At 40.9% G+C, this 20,086-nt stretch overlaps 1 protein-coding gene across 1 annotated transcript; it reads left to right on the top strand.

Annotated features, from left to right (window-relative positions):
* The first annotated feature begins 744 nt into the window (after positions 1 to 744).
* ASAH1 (N-acylsphingosine amidohydrolase 1) lies at positions 745 to 16,525 on the top strand. The gene is made up of 14 exons (XM_054383031.1): positions 745 to 840; positions 4,706 to 4,752; positions 4,945 to 5,035; positions 7,241 to 7,327; positions 8,313 to 8,391; positions 9,224 to 9,298; positions 10,132 to 10,177; positions 11,488 to 11,632; positions 13,069 to 13,123; positions 13,326 to 13,407; positions 14,020 to 14,151; positions 14,385 to 14,508; positions 15,053 to 15,109; positions 15,787 to 16,525. The coding sequence occupies exons 1-14, from the start codon at positions 763 to 765 to the stop codon at positions 15,874 to 15,876; spliced, it is 1,188 nt and encodes a 395-aa protein (XP_054239006.1). The 5' UTR covers positions 745 to 762; the 3' UTR covers positions 15,877 to 16,525.
* Positions 16,526 to 20,086: the final 3,561 nt, after the last annotated feature.

The raw sequence follows: 20,086 nt of genomic DNA, 5'->3' as shown, positions 1-20,086 counted from the left end.
CAGGCACTGCGTAAAGCATGAGGCACAAGCTAAAACCCAGGCATCCTAGAAGATTTTTAATATTTAGTCTTGCTGCTTCCAAGAACTTACAAATGTATAGACTCATGGTATGTTCCTTTGCTCACATGGTATGTTGTTTTGCTCACACTAAAATACACCTTTTAATGTAAACTATTTAGATAACACACCTAAATCTGCTTCTGTCTTGCACTTGATATTGCAGCAAATATAGCACATAGGTATAGCAGGGAATAAAGAGGTGGCATGCTTGGACAGGTGCAGCTCATGCCCTGTGTTTCTTGTTTTGCTGTCTCTTCCAGTCGCCTCTTTCCAGCACTCTGAAGCAAGATGCAGAAAACTTCCTACAGAAGGCGCCTGCCTTGCGTCTCTCATTACTACAACATCTGCCTAAGATCTCCCCAGGGCACAAAGTAATTAAAACTCACAATATTTATGAATCAAAAACTGGTGCTACAGGTTTACCCTTAGGATTGCCTAAGAGAGGCGATTTTACTGCGGAATTTCTTGTGTGGAGCTTTCTTCTTTTGGAAGTATGACTGAAAATCGGTTCGTTTGCTATATTAAAAACGAAAAGGAGGGCCTGAGCGGCGACGGTACAACCCGGGCAGCGGTCGTCGGGCGCTGTCGTCGCTGCCGCCGCTCCGGCCGTACCGCCCCCGCCTCCCTGCTGTGCCCGGTGGGGCGGGGCGCTGTCATGTGGGCCGCCACACCGGGAAGCGCCGAGCAGAGCCGGGAAGAACGATGGCGGACTGGGGCTGGGCGCTGCTGTTGCCCGCCGCTCTGCTCGTCCTGGCGCAGCTGGTTTGGGCGCCGGACCCGGTGAGCCTGACGACGTGAGGGGAAGGGGACGGTGCGGGTCGGATCGCCCCCAGCCCTCTCCGGGGCAGGTGGCGGGCTGGGATGCGGCCGGCCCCGCCCGAGGAGCTGGCGGGGCTCCGGTGGGCCGGCTGGGCGTGAGGGGAGCTGGCCTTTGCCGCTGCTCCCCACGCAGGAGGCCGAGCGTGCCTTCATGTTCACCGGTGTGAGCTGACGGAAGCGTCTGGCTGCCGACACAGATTGGTATCTTTTAAATGGCTCCTCTGGCGATCGGCGCGGCCGTGGCTGCGCTTGCAAGTCTTGGTGTTTATCGGGTGTGTTTTGTAGGTCCTTGCTCGTTCCTGCGTTCAGTTTCATATACGTCTATAATGTAAATATTGTAATGTTACGCCAAGGTAATGATTTTCCAAGGGGAGGTTGAGGAGGGCTTGTTAAGTGCATAGACTCTCGAACCTGCCGAGTGTAGTGGTCATAGCTTCACCCGAGGGGAGAAGTGTAGAGCAGGTGGGCTGAGGATGTCACTTTCTGTCTTTGGTTGGGGTTTTTTAACTGAAGAGTTGAAGTCGGGGCGGGGAGAGGGGAGCTGGAGCAGACTGGCTTCCATCTGCTGCAAGCTGCTGTTCCTTCCTGAAGCAGCAAAGTACTCTTTGATCTCTTCAGTTTCTGAATATCCTCCTGTGAAGAGGACAGATTTTTAAATATCGCTGGATTTCAAAATATTCTTTTACAATTATAGAATCATATTTCATAGCCCAGAGAGGCGATTTAAACAGGAAGATGAGAAATACTGACAGCTTGCTAGCGATTTGGTTCCTATTCCACCCTATTTCTTTTTATTTTTCATTTCTATTTCTTTTAATTTCTTTTTCATTATATAAATGTTCTGTGGGACTTTCATTTTTTTCTTACTATATCCCTCTTTCACCATAGTACATTTTCTTTGCTGTCCACTCTGCTGTGTTTCTTTCAGTCTTTTGATACTATGCTGCCACACATCCATTTTATGTCTTATTGCACAAATGCAAATCTGAAAGTCAGAAGTCCATCAGATGATCAAAATAGGCAACCTGCTAGTAGCAGATGATTTAAAACAAAATAATTTTTTTTAAAAAGAGTAATCACCATTCAAGAATTCTGTATTCTTCCTAGGGAGTTCCATGCATGTTTGAAAAGCAAATTGGTAGTAATGACCTTCTATTTGGAGCCAGTCTCTGATAGCTCTTTCTAGGAGACTACCTCTGTCTTGTCATGTTGGAAACTTAAGGTGATCCTCTTGTGCTGGAAGGCAGCACCTGCTTCTTTCACACTGCATTTATTGTTACTCTTTCTGTGTCAAGCTTCTGCAGTGGGGAAGATATCACTGAACACAGCATTAACTTTATAGCTGCTTATTTCAGTCTGGTGATAGAATGTGCCTCGTGGTTTTTCCTGTTGCTGTAAGAAAATTCTTTGGGTATCAAAAGACATTTTTCTTTTTCTTTTTCTTTTTTTTTTTTTTTTTTTCATTTCACATTGCCAGAAAAGTTAGCAGTTAGTCTTTAGCATTGCAGAAGGGTAACATTTCTCTTCTTCCTCATTAGAACTTTGTGTAAAACAAAACAAAAATTTAAAAAATCCCAACACACAAAACTAATGACAAAAAAACCCCCACAACCCAAAACACTCCTAGTTTTCTGATTGACATGACATCTTTTAAAATTGCTGCTTATGTGGTAACATGTAATAGTATACTTAAACTGTTAATATTCCTTGCTTTCTTCAAATATCTCAGTCAATGCTAGCAGTTTTGGAAGATGTATGGGTTGTTTTGGGAATTATTGGTTTCTTTAGCTTGCTATTTTAAAGACAGGTGAGAAGTCTGAAATTACTGATAGGTAAGTAGGGAACGTTTTTTCTGTCTCTCCCTTAACTCATCCTTTAACTGTCACTTTCTTCACCTCTTTTGTGGCTTAGGTTGCAAAGGGCTGGGAAGATAAAAATAGCTTCCAATACAAGATTAAAATCTCAAGAGAGAGAGCACCAGGAGTGACATAACATTTAGCACCTGAACATCATTTAAGGTCTTCTGAAATCAGTTTTGCTTGGTCACCACTCTTTCCTCTGTGTCACTATAGTGACAGATCAAGTAAACTTTCATCCATTTCAGATAATTTTTTGTCACGGGCTTGATCTGTCTTTTGACAGCAGATAATTTCCAGGAGGTCCAAATCTCTGCATCCATTAAAGGATGTATACATAGTGTCACTTTTTCTGATTGATTTTAGTATTTCAGGGTGGAAAATTTCACAAGACAATTGCATTCATACTGTTAAGTATTTGCTTGGCTTTGCAAGAAGATGCTGACTTTTGTTGCCTAATTAGTCATCTGATGTCTTCCCCTGTCCTCCATGTTATGAAACTTCCTCATTTTGAAAAATCAGTGGCCTGTTGTGTTTGATCTTTTGTTCCAGCTAAGGAAAGACTATAACTGCAGCACAGAGAAATCTAGGAGATGCGTAACTGATGGTCCTATACCTTCACCTTGTGTAGGAAAACCAAAATTAATCTCATGCTGTCTCCCAGCTATTGGAAACAATGTAAAAAGAAAAGACCTGGTAACACTGAGAAGCAATCCCACTACAAAGTTCCTGTTTCCAGTTGTAACAAATTATGTCAGTGTTTAAAGTCCATGGCATTGTGTAAGGCGTGGTGTTTTCTAGCTTAGCGCATTCAAAACAGATAATGTGATTAGTCCAAAGAGAGCATGGATGTTGTTTGTCCCAGGTACACAGCTGCTGGAGATCACATCATTTTTAGTAGAGCCAGAATGCAGTGCAAGAAAAGCTAGTAAAATAATCTAATCACTATGGCCAAATAACTATTACAAATTGAGGGCAGAAAGTGGGGGAAGTGATGGAGGGATCCCTACATATTTTTGTTTCTATTTTGACTCCTGAAAACTTGGGCTTTGGGAGCTTCTGTCTGGCCTCCTGGGGTAGCATCTGTACCTTTCCTTTTCTCTGGTGGGACACACAGTGTGTCCTTAGGAACTGTTCTTGCTGATCTGCTCAAACAACGCAGGGACCACATCTGGTCTACTCTCAACTGGCTGAAAGCACAAGTGCAGCTAGTAGGCATTTGTATTTCGCTGGGTAGAACATGCAGTTATAATTGTGGTGTGTATGTCTTTATGTATATATATGCATGCTTCGTGTAATTGATGGGAAAACACCCTTGCACTCACTTTCAGTATGCCTAAATACAGTTCTCAAACTTTCATTTTTAACTAGCTATGCTTACAAGAATGCAGGTAACCAGTTTTCATCTATGTTCCAGAAATGCACCTCTCATCATGTCTAGCACCAGTTCAGCAGCACTTTTCTACAGGACGTAAAAAAAGCTGTGCTGTGGAGCTCAGCTCCTTCCTCCCACTGAGTAATTTGCCCAGAGTTCAGTGTGCTTTCTCTTCCACAGCTTAATGCTAAGCCTAATTACGAATGACACTACAAGATTATGAATTGAGTGGCACAAACTGGTCCGTACTGAGATTAAAGGTTTCTGAACTTGTCTAAAGCATTTGCTTTGGAAGTTCTTGTTGAATCCCCCTGAGTAAATATGAGTTTGTGTATATATCATAAACTTGTGCTTGTCTCAGACTGCATTAAGCAAGCTGACTGAAGGTCTGTCAGACAGCAAGGAGAGGTGCTTTTGTCCTCTACCTCATGTGTTCTGTCCACTCTTTCCAGAGTCCCAAGACTTTATCGTCCTTTATCATCATGAATTGAAGTACCCAACTAGTCCTTAAAGGTTTAGTTCAAAATTAAGTCTGCTAGACTAATGAAGTGTTTTAAGAAAGGAGCTAAACAGTAATGTTTCACTGTCTTTACAGTATGGAGAAGAGTGCAGGAGTAAAACATATCCTCCTTCAGGACCAACGTAAGTAGTCTGATTCAACTTGTCTAACAAATTACAGAAAAGCAGTGATTTGCAAGTCTGAACAGGGTTGGGGGCTTTTTTGTAACTTGTTCCTGTTACAAATCTAGAAAATGCTAGAGGCAGGAAGCTCCTATTTTGTCAAATGTGTTTTCAAGTCTTCTTTATGTCTGAACACTGGTATTTATCTTTCAGGTTCAAAGGGAATGTACCCACGTATGTCATAAATCTTGATTTACCTCCCAGCAAAAGATGGGATAACTTGGTGCATGACAAAAAGACAGAGGTATGAAACACAGAGCTTGCTTTAGCCAGTATAAAACTAGCATGTGGCCTTTTGTTTTGAAAAAGGGGTTGGGAAGGAATACCTGTACCAAAAGTCTCTGAAAGGGATAATATTTCTAGCTGCCTTTTTTAATATCATTCTAGACTAAAATAATTGCTTGATTATGTATAACTTTTTTTTCTCTTCCAACACTTGAGCTAGCAGCAACTACCATAGGGGCACTGATGTTTGTGATGTAGAGGAATAAAAAATGGTGTGGCATGTGGGTTTTAAAGCTGCGTGTGGATCCGGCACTTAGTGTTTAGTGTAACAGTGTGAGAGCTGGAATCCCCATTCCACACTGACAATGACCAGGCTAGCTCAGTCTGGAAGCAAATGAAAGCTGTATTTACAAGCAAATCTACAATCTGTGATGAAATGCAATGAATATGTACAAATAGACACCATTCACAACATTTACAAATATGTACAACCAACAGAAAAGCACAACCAACCTCCCTTTGCTTCCCCCAAGGGGCCTTCCCCAAGGGGTCTCCCCCCCCAACCAGAAGGAATCCCCGCAGACCACCCTGGCAGAAGGCAGAGAGTCAAGAAGCAGAGAGGCTGTTAGACTTAGCTTGTCAAGGTCAGTGTGTTATCTTCAGCCAGAAAAGAAGCAGCCAGACAGAAGCTGAGCGAGCAAGCTGAGTCCCAGACTGCCCAACTCCCAAACCTTGTTTTGAGTAGTGATTCTTAAACATTTCTATCTCTCCAGTGGAAGCGTTTAGAATAATCCCTATTTTGCTTTCTTACACCCAGTGGTGATTTATTTACATTCTTTCACTTTCTCTGCTTGAACTTTATGAAGAAAAATTAAAAAGACAGTCTTAAAACCATCACATTTAGTGTTGGCTCTTCAGTGCTGGGTCGAAGGTTGGACTTGGGGAAGGGCTTTTTAGGATATCAGGTAGTGGTAGGACTAGGGGGAATGGAATAAAGCTGGAAGTGGGGAGATTCAGACTGGATGTGAGGAAGAAGTTCTTCCCCATGAGAGTGGTGAGAGCCTGGAATGGGATGTCCAGGGAGGAGGTTGAGGCCCCATCCCTGGAGGTGTTTAAGGCCAGGCTGGATGAGGCTCTGGCCAGCCTGATCTAGTGTGAGGTGTCCCTGCCCCTGGCAGTGGGGTTGGAACAAGATGATCCTTGTGGTCCTTTCTAACCCTGACTGATTCTATGATTCTATGATCTTTGAGGTCTCTTCCAGCCAGATGTATTCTGTGATTCTGTGATAAAACAGGCTTTCATTTATCAAAGCTCTGTCATCATGAAATAATACAGAATGAAGGGGGAGGTGTACACCAAATGGTCAGCCTCAGTAAACTGACGTGAGATTTAAGAGAGCATTACTTCTCCAGTGCACATCACTACTTCTCTCAAAACACTGCATAAAATGGTGAAATGGCAAGGGGGAAATGAAGAACTTCCTGCCCATTTCAGGGATGCTGGCACTGGCATTTACATGGCAGAAATAATTTTTAAAATACTGAAGCCTATTCCAAACTACTTAGAACAGCTGTTCTGAAGGTTGCTGAAAATTCAATTCGTTAATGCTAATTTCTCATAAAAGGCCAAGGATTTTTGCTGTGTCCCTGCTGACTTTGACCTGTCGACTCTGAAAGCCAGAAAAATTCAATTTACACCATAGGACTTATTTTAGAAGTGTCATTTAAGCCAGTGTGTGTTGGAAGCTTCAGGTTGCACCTTGAATTCTGAAAGGTTTTCTTTCTCCTGTATTTTGGAGTTAGATCACATAGAGTGGACCTCTGTTTGTGGCCATTCCTGTTGCAAGTGGAAAGCATATATTTTTAAAAGAAATTATTGAGTCTTGTTGGCTTCAAGATCAAGCAGAGTTTTTAATTAAGATTTTTAAAGATAGAAGTGTGTGATCAAAGGAGCAGAAGACAAGGATATTTTTTTCCTGTGACTTGTTTTCTGTGGTAAAGGAACACATCAGACCCAATCTAGGAAGTTACATGAACAAAGATTGAAGAGTGACTCTTTAATGGGGAGCTGGGGATGTTTTTCTCACCAAGAACACCACATTTAGCACTTTCCTTAAATACATATTTTCCTCAACAGAATGGTTTTTTGAAAGGTATATGAAGAAGTTCTGTTAGTGTTCTGTTCTCAAGATTCTTTACTCAGCAAAAGCTCTTGTTCTTTTCAGCTGAAGGTTGTGGTCCAGAATATTAAAGACATAGCAAATACCTTCTTCCCCAGTGGCAAAGTTGTTGACATAGTGGATCACGAAATAGTAAGTATTTTCAGCTTAGTTATTTTATTACTGTATATTCTGACTACCAGATTTGCAATGCTATTTAATTTGCCAATTAAGACCTTTGTAAGTGATAATTCTTCCAGGCCAGAATTAAAATGCAGTTTTGAAGAGTTACTCTGAAATGTTGCCTTCCTGGTGAAATTTTGCCTTCTTGCCTACTCTGAATTACTCTGAAACCATTAAACCTAAATGCATGTGCCTCTTGCTCTGATTTTTTTCTAAGATCTTTACAAATTCAGATTAGTCATGCTAGACCTGTATGCTACTGACTTTCTCACTATAAGAAATCACTTAACTGAAATTCCCTTTGCTGTGTTCAACTCCTTTTAAACAGTAGAATAAAATCAGGTATTCAAAACTACAATAAATGTCTTACTATAGGGGCAACTTTGGCCAAGCCTCATCTTTAAGAATAATTTGGTTCTGGTTAAAATAATCTTTGGCATAGAATCAGGACAGGGGGGAAAACGTGTGGCATGAGAGACAGCATCAAATCAAATCTGTTCCGTCTTCATTTGCAGCAGCCTTAGGTCATGCTGGCCATGCTTCATTTGTATCTCTATGTGTGTGAGTGGGGTGACATAAAGGTAGCATATACAGGTACTCCTGTGAAAGTTGGGGGTTCCCTCAAGCACTGACGTCAAGCTCAGTTCCAGTTGAACTTGTAACATGTAAGAGTCCTACTTCACTGTTCTGTCTATTGCTGTTAATGGTAATTAAGATCCTGTGCTAATCTCCATTGCTCACATGTCAATATTTTGATAAGCAATAGTTTTTACTTCCCCTGAGTATGTACTTGTCTTCCAAGTACTTTACAAATATCCTGAAGTTCTACAGGCTGCAGAGGAATTACATACTCAATTTAACAGTTGTGAGAAGGACAGAATTATTGATGAGAGGGTTATTTTAAGTAAAAAAATAGCTTTAATTTACACCAGCAACGTATAACTTTTGCCTTCAGGCTCATCTGACTGCCACGCTTCCTTATCCTTTCAATGAAGAACTCCGAGGGATCGCAAATTCATCTGGGATTCCTTTGGGTAATAGTTTCCAACACTTTATTAATGTCGTGGAAAACTAGGAATCCAGACTTGTTTAAAACTGATGTGTATCAGTCTGCAGGTATAGTTGAAGAAATCTATGACTTAAATAGATTAAGTAGATAAAGCTTAAAATTGCACCTAAATGAAAACAGTATTTTAGAGGAGGACGGCAATAAATTACATAAGTCTTTCGTCATGCTGGAATTTCTCTGTAGAGCTGTAGCTTCACACTCCTGAGTTTTGGGAACTGGAGCAAGTCTCAGCTCCTATGCACCAAAATTTGGGAAAATCCTTGATTCTCTGGGTTTCCCATTCATCTGTGTGGCTGCTGTTGACACAACAAGAAGGCAAGGCTCAGTTTTATGCTGTGCTTTCTTTCCCTTGTGATCCTTGCCACATCCTCCTGCCATCCTAAAGGCATAAGAACACAGTTTCCGGTGAGAAGGAGACTCTGAATTCTTCTGGAATTGAGACAAGATAGGTCTGTGGACCTTCTTCCACTGTTCCCCTCATAAAGGAGCAGGACACTTTGTATTAGTCATGTACATGTACAGTTAGAATTCTTCTTTAAAATGAATTTCACAGCTTCTTTGCAAGTTCCCAGAGGAGAAAATAGCAATGATTCTCAGTCTTCTGCATGGTAAGGCCAGGGGATTCTTTTTGCCTTTCAGGAAGATTTTGATGAACCATTCATTGCAAAACCAAGTGAGATTTAAACAGAAATTATTGAGAAATATTACAGAATGCTAAAACTTGCAGTATTCATTTTTTAACCTTTTTTTTTCTGTTCATATTTCAAACTATTGAACTCCATTTCTTTTTGTTCTAGGTGAAATTGTTATTTTTAACATCTTCTATGAAATTTTTACTGTATGTACATCCATAGTGGCAGAAGATAAAACAGGTAATGCAACCCAGAATACTGTTAACAGTTTTGTCTTATGTAGGAGAGAGTCTGCCTCTCAATTACACATAATCCTCAACTGCAGGCTACAAAGTCTGGCAGAAGAGACTAAAAGCAGAGATAATAAAAAGGTATTCCTTGAGAAGGGAATTAGACATCACTGGTTACTTACATTGAAAATAAAGGAAAAAATACTTTCAAAAGATGGCTTGGTTTTGTTGGGGTTTTCTTGTGGTGTCTAGGTGTTTTGGTTTCTTTTGAATAGGTGGCATTTGTTTTTCCATGGGTAGAGAAACACTGGCCAGACACCTGATACTGTCTCAGTGCCATGAGGGATTCCAGTGCAATTATTTTTGCATCTAGCTTCTAGCTCTCACATGTGCATGGTGCTAGAGAAAGTGGATAGCCCACTTGAAGAGAAGAGTTGTTCTCTTGTTCTCTTACTCAGTTCTGCAGCCTTTATCTGCACTTGTTCCATCTTAGGAAATTTCTGAGGGTTTCTCAGAGGGCTTACAAACATCTCATTTTTCGAGGAAGTTTAAGGTGTTACCACGACATTAAGATAATATGGAAGGCCTCTGAGGTTGAGATGGATGGCAGTTTACAAGATTACTTGATTCTACTTATGGCAAACCAGTTCTCTGATCGAAAAAGAAACCACTGTTTTTCTGTGCTTATATAAAGGGCAACTCGACAGTGTTTTGTTGGGGTTTTTTTCATGCTTACTTTCCCAGGTATTCTTCCTGCTTTATTCATTTCTTGGTTTTCCAAGCTGAAATTTTTTACTCTTTCTTGAGAAATTTTTATTTCTTTGTTTGTTTATTGTTATGTAGGGAAACTATACCATGCCAGAAACTTAGATTTTGGACTGTTTCTTGGGTAAGTACCTAAATTTGTGCCTTTTTTTTTTAAACCCAAAGAAAAAGCTATCTGGACTTGACATTTCTACATACAGTCTGTGAGTCTGAATGATGAATTGGATGTTGGATTATGATTAATTAGACTGTGACAAGGAATTCTGCATTGCATGTTGTAAAAAAGAAAGCTAAAAGGAACAAAAGAATTGTTCTGCTCATCTTCTGTCAAACTACTTCAAGCATGTCAGGAATGACTTTGTAAAATAGTTGTGTTCAGTGTTACTCAGTGTTTCCTCAGCTTGAATTTAAACTGTCTTGAACCAAAGAAGGGTCCATGTACCATTATCTCTGAGATGTGATACATATCTTGTTCTTTATATGATGGGACAGTATCCGGTTTAGTGCATGTAGCAAAATCTGGATTGGATTGGGGCATGGGTTTGTGGTTGTTTTCTTCCAAACTGTCCCCCTAGTTACTGTACTGTGCTCTGCTGGCACTTCCCACCATTCCTCATTTCTGCTCAGAAGCCAGTGATTTGTATTCCAATGATCTAACAGTATCGTTCCTTTGGATACAAACTCTGTAGTTTGTTGCCCAGCACTAGATTCTCCTTTGGTTCTCCTTTCATATCTCATCAGCTGTTCAGTGATTACATTTATGATCCCAGTATACTTAGTAATGTCACTCATCCAGGTGACTCTCAATGCCCAGATGGAATTTCAATGTCCATCTTCATTTCAATTCTTGTCTATCAAAAACTCAAATGCTGTCAGCTGCGACTCAGCCTGTTCCTTTATTTGGTTTATGTTGAACTTCACCCACTTGACAGAAGTACTGGAAAGGTGCTCCTGGAAAATCAAGGCACAACTTTCAAAGCTGTCTCCAGAACCTTGATGTTTCCAGAGAATTTAGTGTTCTTTAGCACCCTATTGCTTATTTGGCAAAAACTCCTTGTTCTGGCTTACCTTACAAAGTAGATTTGGAGCTTCCCTTCTTGTGTAGCAAATCAGTATATGTGGTTTGTTTTCTCTCTTTTGAAAAGGAACCAGCTCCTACAGCAGAACAAACTACACATGCTTTCAGAATACAGTAGGTTTAGTGTCACGGGCTGTTCATTGTAGCAGCCTCCCTTTGCCAATAGGAGTAGAACAAAGTTGTATGTGTTCAAAACAGACCAGCTGTAATGGTGGTGCTGCTTAATACTGGTAGTGGCATTGGCTGGCATGAGTAAGAGAGAGAACAGGCATCACACAGAGGAAATCTGCATGCTGTGAAGGGGAAGCTTTAAAAGCTACTAAGGGAAGTTTCCAATGCTGTACTGTTTTCTGCAGGTGGGATGTTAAAAATAATTCCTGGACTATAACTCGGGAACTGAAGCCTCTGGTGGTAAACTTGGACTTCCAGAGAAACAACAAAACAGTATTTAAGTCTACAAATTTTGCAGGATATATAGGCATGGTGTCTGGAGTCAAACCAGTGAGTATGAGGAGGGGGCCTTGTGAATTTGTTAGTAATGCTTCACACATTCCTTTAAGATGTACATTTTCTTGGTTTCATCCTCTGCCTTGGGATGTTTTTTAAGAAAAGAGCCCTCATTTGTTTGAGTACACAATATAGATGTTGGAAGAGTAGCAAAAGAAAAATAATGCTGCACTTTTCCTTGCAAAGGAAGATTGCCTAAATATTTATGTTTGGACAATTCTTTAAAAAAAATACTGAATTCTGAATACAAACAGGAGTGAATCCAATGTGCTCATGTGGTTGGAGTTTCTTGCTAGCAAATAGATACTGCTGTTATCTCAGAGTACAGAACTATTCCAGGGTCTCCAGCTTACCACAACTCCTTTTCTACATGCTCTGTCTTTATCCTCTATTATAGGTGTCCCTCTTTTATTAGTAGAGCATTTCTGGCATAAATCCATTGTATCCATTTATTTTTGTCTTCTGGTCAAATAAATTGGGAAGAGTCCATTTGGAAAATCACAGAATCACAGAAAATTAGGGGTTGGAAGTGACCTCAAAAGATCACCTGGTCCACCCCCCCTGCAAGAGCAGGATCACCTGTAATAGATCACACAGGAGCATGTCCAGGCAGGTTTTGAATGTCTCCAGAGAAGACTTCACAGCCTCTCTGGGCAGCCTGTTCCAGTGTTTTGTCACCCACATAGTGAAAAAGTTTTTCCTTTATGTTCATGTGGAACCTCCTGTGCTCAGCCTTGCTTGTCCTATCACAGGAGATCACTGAGAAGAGCCTGGCTCCATCCTCTTGACACTGGCCCTTCTCATGTTTATAAACATTAATGAGGTCACCTCTCAGTCTTCTCCAAGCTAAAGAGACCCAGCTCCCTGAGCCTTTCCTCATAAGAGAGATGTTCCAGTGCAGCTGAGTTCCATTTTTCCTCTGAAGGAAACACTAGTTGCAGAAGACTGGGATTTGAGTTTGAGTTGCATGTTGCAAGTAGTGTGGAGTGAGCTGTGTACAGCTGCATGCCCATGTGAATGGCAGTAACATGTCAGGGTGTACTTAGCACTGGGACTTCACAATCTACCTTCATACTGGGATAGTATTCAGAGATCTGAGAAGAAGGTTACATACAGCAGGGGAAGGAAAGCTTGTAATTTGGTGATGCAAGAAGGACCAAGAGAAAAATGGCCATGGGCTTGACTTGCTTAACATACAAACATGGTTTGCTGGATTGCTATGCCAGGCCAAAAATTATCACTTCTACTTACTGAAAAGTGATAAATTAGATTCTTCACATGGGCTTGATCTTGCAGCCCGTTACTCAAAGGGGAAGAGTCTACCAAACAAGAAGCTGGATTGGCATGTAAACTGCAGTGCTGCCTCTGATTTGTTACTGGGTTTAGTGGGCTGCTGGTGAATGAATGTTGACTTACTTAATGTTTTTCAGGACTTGTTCACTCTGACAATGAATGAGCGTTTCAGTCTGGATGGTGGTTATATTGGTGAGTAATGCTCATTTCTTTCTCTCTGCACAAGTTTTCCAGAACTTGGGTATACCAGTTACCTTCATAAATAGGCACACAAATGGTGAAGAGATTCCAGATAAGTAAGATGAAGCACAGTGAATTTTAGAGGCTGTGAAAATTAGAGTAGCATGAGTGAACCTTCTGAAAACAAATCATTGTAACCAGTGGTATTTTGCAGGAATCTTCGAATGGTTCCTTGGTAGAAGAGATGGTATGTGGATGGGCTTTCTTACCAGAACAGTATTAGAGAATGCTACAAGGTATTCCCTTCCCTAAAATATTCTGCTGCTCTGCTTTGCTTTCAACTAGCATGAATACTGTAGATGGATGTTTAGTACCTCAGTGATACAGATCTCTTCCTAGAAGCCTTAACGTTAAATAGTTCTGGTTTTGCTGATACTCTGGTGGGGTGGAGGCATCACACATCATCCCTTGAAAGTCCTCAAATTGTTTTCTCAGATTTTTTTTGTGTGTGTGTTTTTTTATGATGAACTTATCTGAATGCACAACAGCATTCTGCATCAAGACATCCAACAGGTAGCAGTATATTACAGGAAGTAAATAGAAACAAAGCTCTCATGCAGTAAATAATTAGGTGTAATACAATCCAGCCTGTCCCGTTATTATTCCTGTTTTAAATGTAGTAAGAGTGCAAAGAGTATCTCTCAGCAGCTATACTTTAAGTACAGACTCATGAGTGCAGGAGCTTTGCTTAAATGTGTTCCTTCATTGTGATACAATCTTCTCATATGTGTATGAAAGGGCAAGAAAGCTGTAACCACCCAAACTTTTATTGTGTCTGTGAAACTCATTCTTTTGTACCTGAACCATTTATAGAGTTTAGTAGCTCAACACTATTTTGTTATCTGCAGTTACCAAGATGCAAAAGACAGACTGGCCAAAACAAGACTGCTGGCTCCAGCTTACTTTATACTAGGTGGGAAAAATTCTGGAGAGGGATGTGTGATAACTCGTTCCAGGACAGCAGCACTGGATATCTGGGAGTGAGTATGCTTGACCTGACACCTGACTCAGCCTTCCAGAAGAGGACAAGTTCCACCAATAATTGTCTTATGTTTCTCGTGATTTCTGTTGTGTAAGAACTCACTTCTTTAGCATCATTGAAAAATACCACAGCAAGCCTAAAATAAACAATCTGGCTGTATACAGAATATACTATATACGTACCTGCTGTATACTTAAAGAAGCAAAACACAACTGTCTCCTTATTTTCCAGCCTTGATATCAAGAGAGGCACGTGGTACGTGATAGAGACAAACTATGATCGCTGGAAGCCTCCTCTGATCTTGGATAATCGTAGAACACCTGCAATGAAATGCCTGAACCAGACAATGCAAGAGGTAAACATCCTCTGAAAGCCTCATCTTCCTGTTTTGAAACTCCCAGGTGACAGTGCTTATCTGACACAGCCAGGAGCATTCAGGGCATTTGCAGTCACAGCCATAATGCCCAAAGTGGCTGACAGTTTTGTGAGAGTTCATCTGTGCTTCTGGGTGATAAAGTAACAGCTGGCTTTTTAGTTTTAGGCTTTCTCTTCATCTGGCTGGGTTTCCTGCAAGCATTTGTTCTGGCTGCCTGTAGAGTGATAAACCTGGAGATACACTGAGAGAGATTTTCAGTGTTTCCAGGGCTGTTTTATCACCAGTGAAATTCAGACACACACCATCGGGCAGCAACCACTGACACTCAAGTGTCTCATGCTGTACTGAGATTGGTCTGCTCAAGTTTTTGCAACCTATGTTCTTCTGATCTCAAGATGTGTGTCTATCACATACCCTTAAAGCTTTATCTTGCAGTCTAATTAAGCAGTAAAATGGTTACAGTTCTCAGTATTTACACTAAAAGGTTAATGTCCATTAACACTGATGTATTATTTTCTTTCAGAACATCTCCTTACCAACCATTTATGATGTTCTCTCCACAAAGCCTGTTCTCAATAAGGTAATGCTTCTATTTTTTCGGAACGATAGAGTTGGTGTGAAGACCACTGACTACTGTACATCTAAGGAGGAGGTCACGTTCAGGGTGGTACATTCAGGGGGCTTTTAGGTGAAAACATGTATGGAAAAAATTAAATAAATTCCACATTACTTTGTAAAAGCAAAATGTAATTGCTGGAATAGCCATTTTCCAAAGGCTCTACAGCTTTAAAACTCCAAGTAGCTTGAGCCCTTTCCTCACAACTGTCTCTGGCTTGAGGCAGCATTTGACCTACAGACATCTCGCAGACCTTTCTAACCTAAATTGACCTGTGATACCTGTGTGTCTTCACAAGTAGCATGAAACAAGTTAGTATACTTAAAGGTTTGGGCATACTTAGGCACATTCCTCCTGCAACAGAAGATATTTAGCCTGAACTCAAGATTTTTGTCTCTAATTAAAAGACTAAAGGAGTGAGAAAAGTTTTTCAAATTACAAAGTTTAGTTACTGTATTAAGTGGAGGCAGCATTCTTGACTGAGGACACAAGCTATTCATACTTGTGTGTTGTTGACTAAGATAAATGCTCATTTCAGTTGACCTGCTAATATCAGAGACAGATTTTCACTAATTGTTGTAATGAGGCTTTTTTTTCTCTCTCTTTTTTTTTCATTCTTCTTCCTCCCATCTGCCTGCTAGCTGACTGTGTGCACAACGTTGATGGAGGTGTATAAGGGCCATACAGAGACTTACCTGCGGGAATGCCCAGATCCCTGTAGTCCTTGGTAGTCCTGTACCTTTCCTGTGTTGGAAGCTGTTTGTCTGAATTGGAAATCCTCCAAGAAAAAGTACTTCTGGAAAAAGATTCCTCAGTCTAACTCCTTTCTTCAGAAATCTAATGGCTAAACAAAAATGGCAATGAGCTTCTAACAGTGGAGGACCTTACCTCAGAGTGGACTTTCTTGCTTTCTGATCAGCAATTTTGCTGACAAGAAATGTATACTAATGAATGTCTGCTTTGATTTCAGTCCATTCTGCCAAATGAGTTCAGCACTTAGGTCTAGATCTCTTCAGTCTTGACAGTATTCCTGGTTTGGTTTGTGATTGGATTTTTTTTGTGGTTTGGTTTGGTCTTTTTAGATAAAATACTTCTAAAGCACACATGAGGTAAAACGGCACCTACCAGGCATGAAAAAGATCTGGGTATAAGGCTGCCACCTAGAACAGTACAGTTCTGTTATTCTTTTCTAAGCACTTAAGGTGAATTGCTAATGTTCTGATCCAGTATGTCTAAGATGCTTTGTTACAACCTACCAGTTGCAGAAACAAGGTCTTGGGGAAATCCTAAAATGAGATCTAAGCCAAAAAAAAGTCTTTTCACTGATTAACAGATCTTTTGCTGAAGCTCACTCTTGGCCTGTTAACAAATTATTTTTAACACAGATTTTTCTGTTGTCTCAAAAAAATAAATACTAGTACAATAAATATTGTTAAGAATTACTTTCTTTGACCAAAATACACATGCAGTGATTTCTTACCTCAGTAGATGCATGTTATATATCACATGGCAGAAAGGTCATTCACTTCCAAATAGACTGAATCGAAGTGTCTGAAAACCTGTTTTCTTTCTTAAACTGGCAGTTAAAGCTGTTACTGTAATGGGAAGTGGCCAACTACTAATAGTGGTTGGGTTGTTCAGGAGAATTTTTGTTGGAAGGTGGGGGAGGGAAGCCAAGCTAGACTACACCATTGGCTGGAATTCAGACTAAGAAAGTTGAAGTCCTTTAGAAGTACAGGCACCACAACATCTAGGAAGCACATAAGTAGGAGGCAGTAGTTTTACCTCTGTCACTGGCTGCGTTGCTGGGACCATGTCAGCAACTGTGTTTTATAACACACGAAAAGAAGACACTGCAGGTTCTTCATATCCAGTCACAATGGGATTCTTGATAGCCAGGATATGCAGAACAGTATTAGTGTAGAGCAGAAGCTCAGAAGAGAGAATACTACAGCTTTCTGGTTTCTGTGCCAAACAGTACAGGCTACTATAATTTTTTTTTCCTAATTCTTGCAAATTTAAGAAGTCTATACAGAAAGGGAAACAAGTTCATGCCCATTAATCTGAGATGGAAATAAACTTTCATCCAAGGATGACTGGTAAGGTTTCATTTAGTATTGCTAGCTTTTAGAAAAGAAATACTAGAATCTTTCTAAGGCTTTCAATAAGGTTCCCCGCAGCCTCCTGAAGAAACCAGTGCATTATGGTCTACACAATTGGTGGGTGGAGAACTGTCTGACAGGCTGCACCTAGAGGGTTGTGGTAAATAGTTCCTTTTCAAACTGGCAACTTGTCACAAGTGGGGGGCCCCAGGGATTGATAGAGGGTCCAGTGCTGTTTAATATCTTCATAAATTATCTGGGTGATAAGTGTACCCTGATGAGGTTTGCTGATGATACCAAACTGAGTGGGAAAGTGGGGACTCCAGGAGGCAGAGCTACCCTGCAGGAAGACTTGGACAGGTGGAAGAGTGGGCTAACATGAATCTTATGAAGATCTTTGACTTACAAGGACAAGTGTAAAATCTTGCATCTGGGAAAACATAATCCAGGAGTGGAGCAGAGACTGGGATCTACCCAGCTGGGAAGCAGCTCTGTGGAAAGGGACTTGGGAGACTCCAGTGGACAACGAGGTCAATATGAACGAACAGGGCGATGTGTGACAAAGAAAGTCAACAGGATGCTGGGTTGCATCAACGAGGGCATCACCAGCAGAAATAAAGTCCTATCTCACTCAGGGCTAGTCAGGCCACGCCTAGAATACTGTGTTCATTCTTCGTCCCTGCTATATAAAAAAGATGCAAACTGATGTGAAGAGGAACCAGAGAAGGACCACGAAGATGATCAGAGGACTAGGCGGCCTGCCATGAGAGGAAAGGCTGAGAGCTGAGTTCAAGCTTTGAGAACTTTGAGTCAAGAAGGCTTAGGGCAGACCTTATCCCCCTGTTCCAGTATTGAAAGGATGGTTACAAAGATGGGAGATTCCCTTTTTACAAGGAGTCCCATGGAAAAGACAAGCAATAGTGGAATCATTTAATTTGGGAAAAAGCTTTGGTATGTTACTCCTGGGGAGATTCCAGTTGAACACAAGAGGAAATTGTAGTAATTTTCCCAGGAGTAATCAGACATTGTAGTAATCTTACCAGGAAAGTAGTGGATTCCCCAACATTGGACACTCAGCTGGACAGGGTGCTGGACCATCTTGTCTAGACTATGCTTTTGCCCAGAAAGCTTGGACCAAGTGATCCTTGAAGTCCCTTCCAAGCTGGTGCTCTATGTTTAAAGATAACCTTTAATCATCTCTTGTTTCAGTAACTAGGTTAATAGTTTACAGCAACTCTGTTCTTATTAGAGATTCTCCATCCATCAACACTGGAAGAAGCAGGGACAAAAGGAATGGTATTTCCTAAATAATTTTAGCAGATGATAAAGAAACATGACTTCTGGTTGAAGGAAATGAATCACTGATATTCTAGACCTTAGAACATTGCCTGTAGTCACATAGCAAGAAGCGACTCAAAGGGGTGTAGAGCAGTGACAGGCGCAGAGCACAGAGAAATCAGCATCCCACTATTTAAACTGACATACAAAGAAGGAACAGTGTACCTGTACATCTAGGTAATTTTAAACTGAAGGATGTAAGCAGAGCTGTGTTAGCATCATGGCATTACCAGAGAACACTTTTACATCCCAATCATGAATGTTGAACATACGTAAGCCAAAATCAACATAGCATGAATTGATCAGGGCAAAATGCGTGTATACAGAGATGGGAGCACCTGTCAGATAGCACATGGGGTGACAGAGCACCAGAACAGACTGCCCACAGAGGTGGTGGAGTCTCCTTCTCTGGAGACACTCAAAACCCACCTGGATGTGTTCCTGTGTGACCTACTCTAGGTGATCCGGAGCTGGCAGGGAGGTTAGACTCAATCTTTGAGGTCCCTTCCAGCCCCTAATATTCTATGTGTAATATTGTGAAGTGCAGTTTCTGGGACATTTGATTGATACAGCGATTAAACCAAGTCAGCAGTTCCAGTCTGGGCCCTGTCATATTCTTCCGAGTTTGGTAGAGGCTTGTTGAGATTTATTTGGAATTAGTTGCGTAACAGGTGTAATCAAATTGCTTTGTCATTTAAAAATAATTAAGTTTACTTGCTTAATTAGTCCTGTCCCACTTAAGCATATGTGGAGCAGTGCAGACTATTTACGGTCATTAACTAATGAGCTTTTGGTATGTCCCTTGTGTAAGACAATCCACATTTCCACACTGGAAATCGCTTTACAATTGCAAAAGCACAGCTAAATCCCATGGATGTCTGTCCAGAGCCTGATTGCCTCTGCCTGCTACTGACTAAAATAAACAAAGCTATTTGAAAACAAAAACCCCAACAACCATGTTTTACTGTGGCTGCCTTAATATAGGAAAAGCAAGGAATGTTATTAATTGCTTATTGATTTAACCTTTATCTATCACCTCTGAAAGCACTTGTTAGGAAGGTTTTCTCAAGCCTGACAAGAAGTTCCATTTCCTCATTAGAGACACCTATTTTAAACGTCCATTTACTGCCCTCCCCCTGCTTCTGATGTCCTAGGTACAGTGGTAGAAGCTCAGACCAGTTCACTGAAGAGATGTATGCAGCTACTTGCAACATTGGGAGTAGTAAAGAGGAAGACACAAAGGATGAAAGTGGGTGTATTCCTTCATTTACCTCACAAACACTCAGAGAGTGGTCTCACTGAGGCTTTTTTTTGGGGAGGAGGGGGGGTTGATTATTTCCCCAGGTCAATTAAACAACCATATGTATTTTTCTCTTTTAAGCTTAATAGATTTACACAGCTTTCCGAGTTCTGTTGTGAAAAATCATCACATAGTTGGGGAGAAAAAAAAGTAAGCAACAAACCAAACATACTTTACCGTTACTGCACAGTCTAGTTCTGA

Source organism: Indicator indicator, chromosome 8, assembly GCF_027791375.1.
Source record: "Indicator indicator isolate 239-I01 chromosome 8, UM_Iind_1.1, whole genome shotgun sequence".
Taxonomy (NCBI): Eukaryota; Metazoa; Chordata; class Aves; order Piciformes; family Indicatoridae; genus Indicator; species Indicator indicator.
Note: the sequence above shows the minus strand (reverse complement) of the source record. Positions and strands in the feature narration are given on the sequence as shown.

Coding starts and splice junctions, on each gene's coding strand:
- ASAH1 (XM_054383031.1), top strand. CDS start 763: ATGGCGGACTGGGGCTGGGCGCTGCTGTTGCCCGCCGCTCTGCTCGTC. Junction 7,328..8,312: donor ACATAGTGGATCACGAAATA/GTAAGTATTTTC, acceptor TTTTGCCTTCAG/GCTCATCTGACTGCCACGCT. Junction 14,509..15,052: donor TGAACCAGACAATGCAAGAG/GTAAACATCCTC, acceptor ATTTTCTTTCAG/AACATCTCCTTACCAACCAT.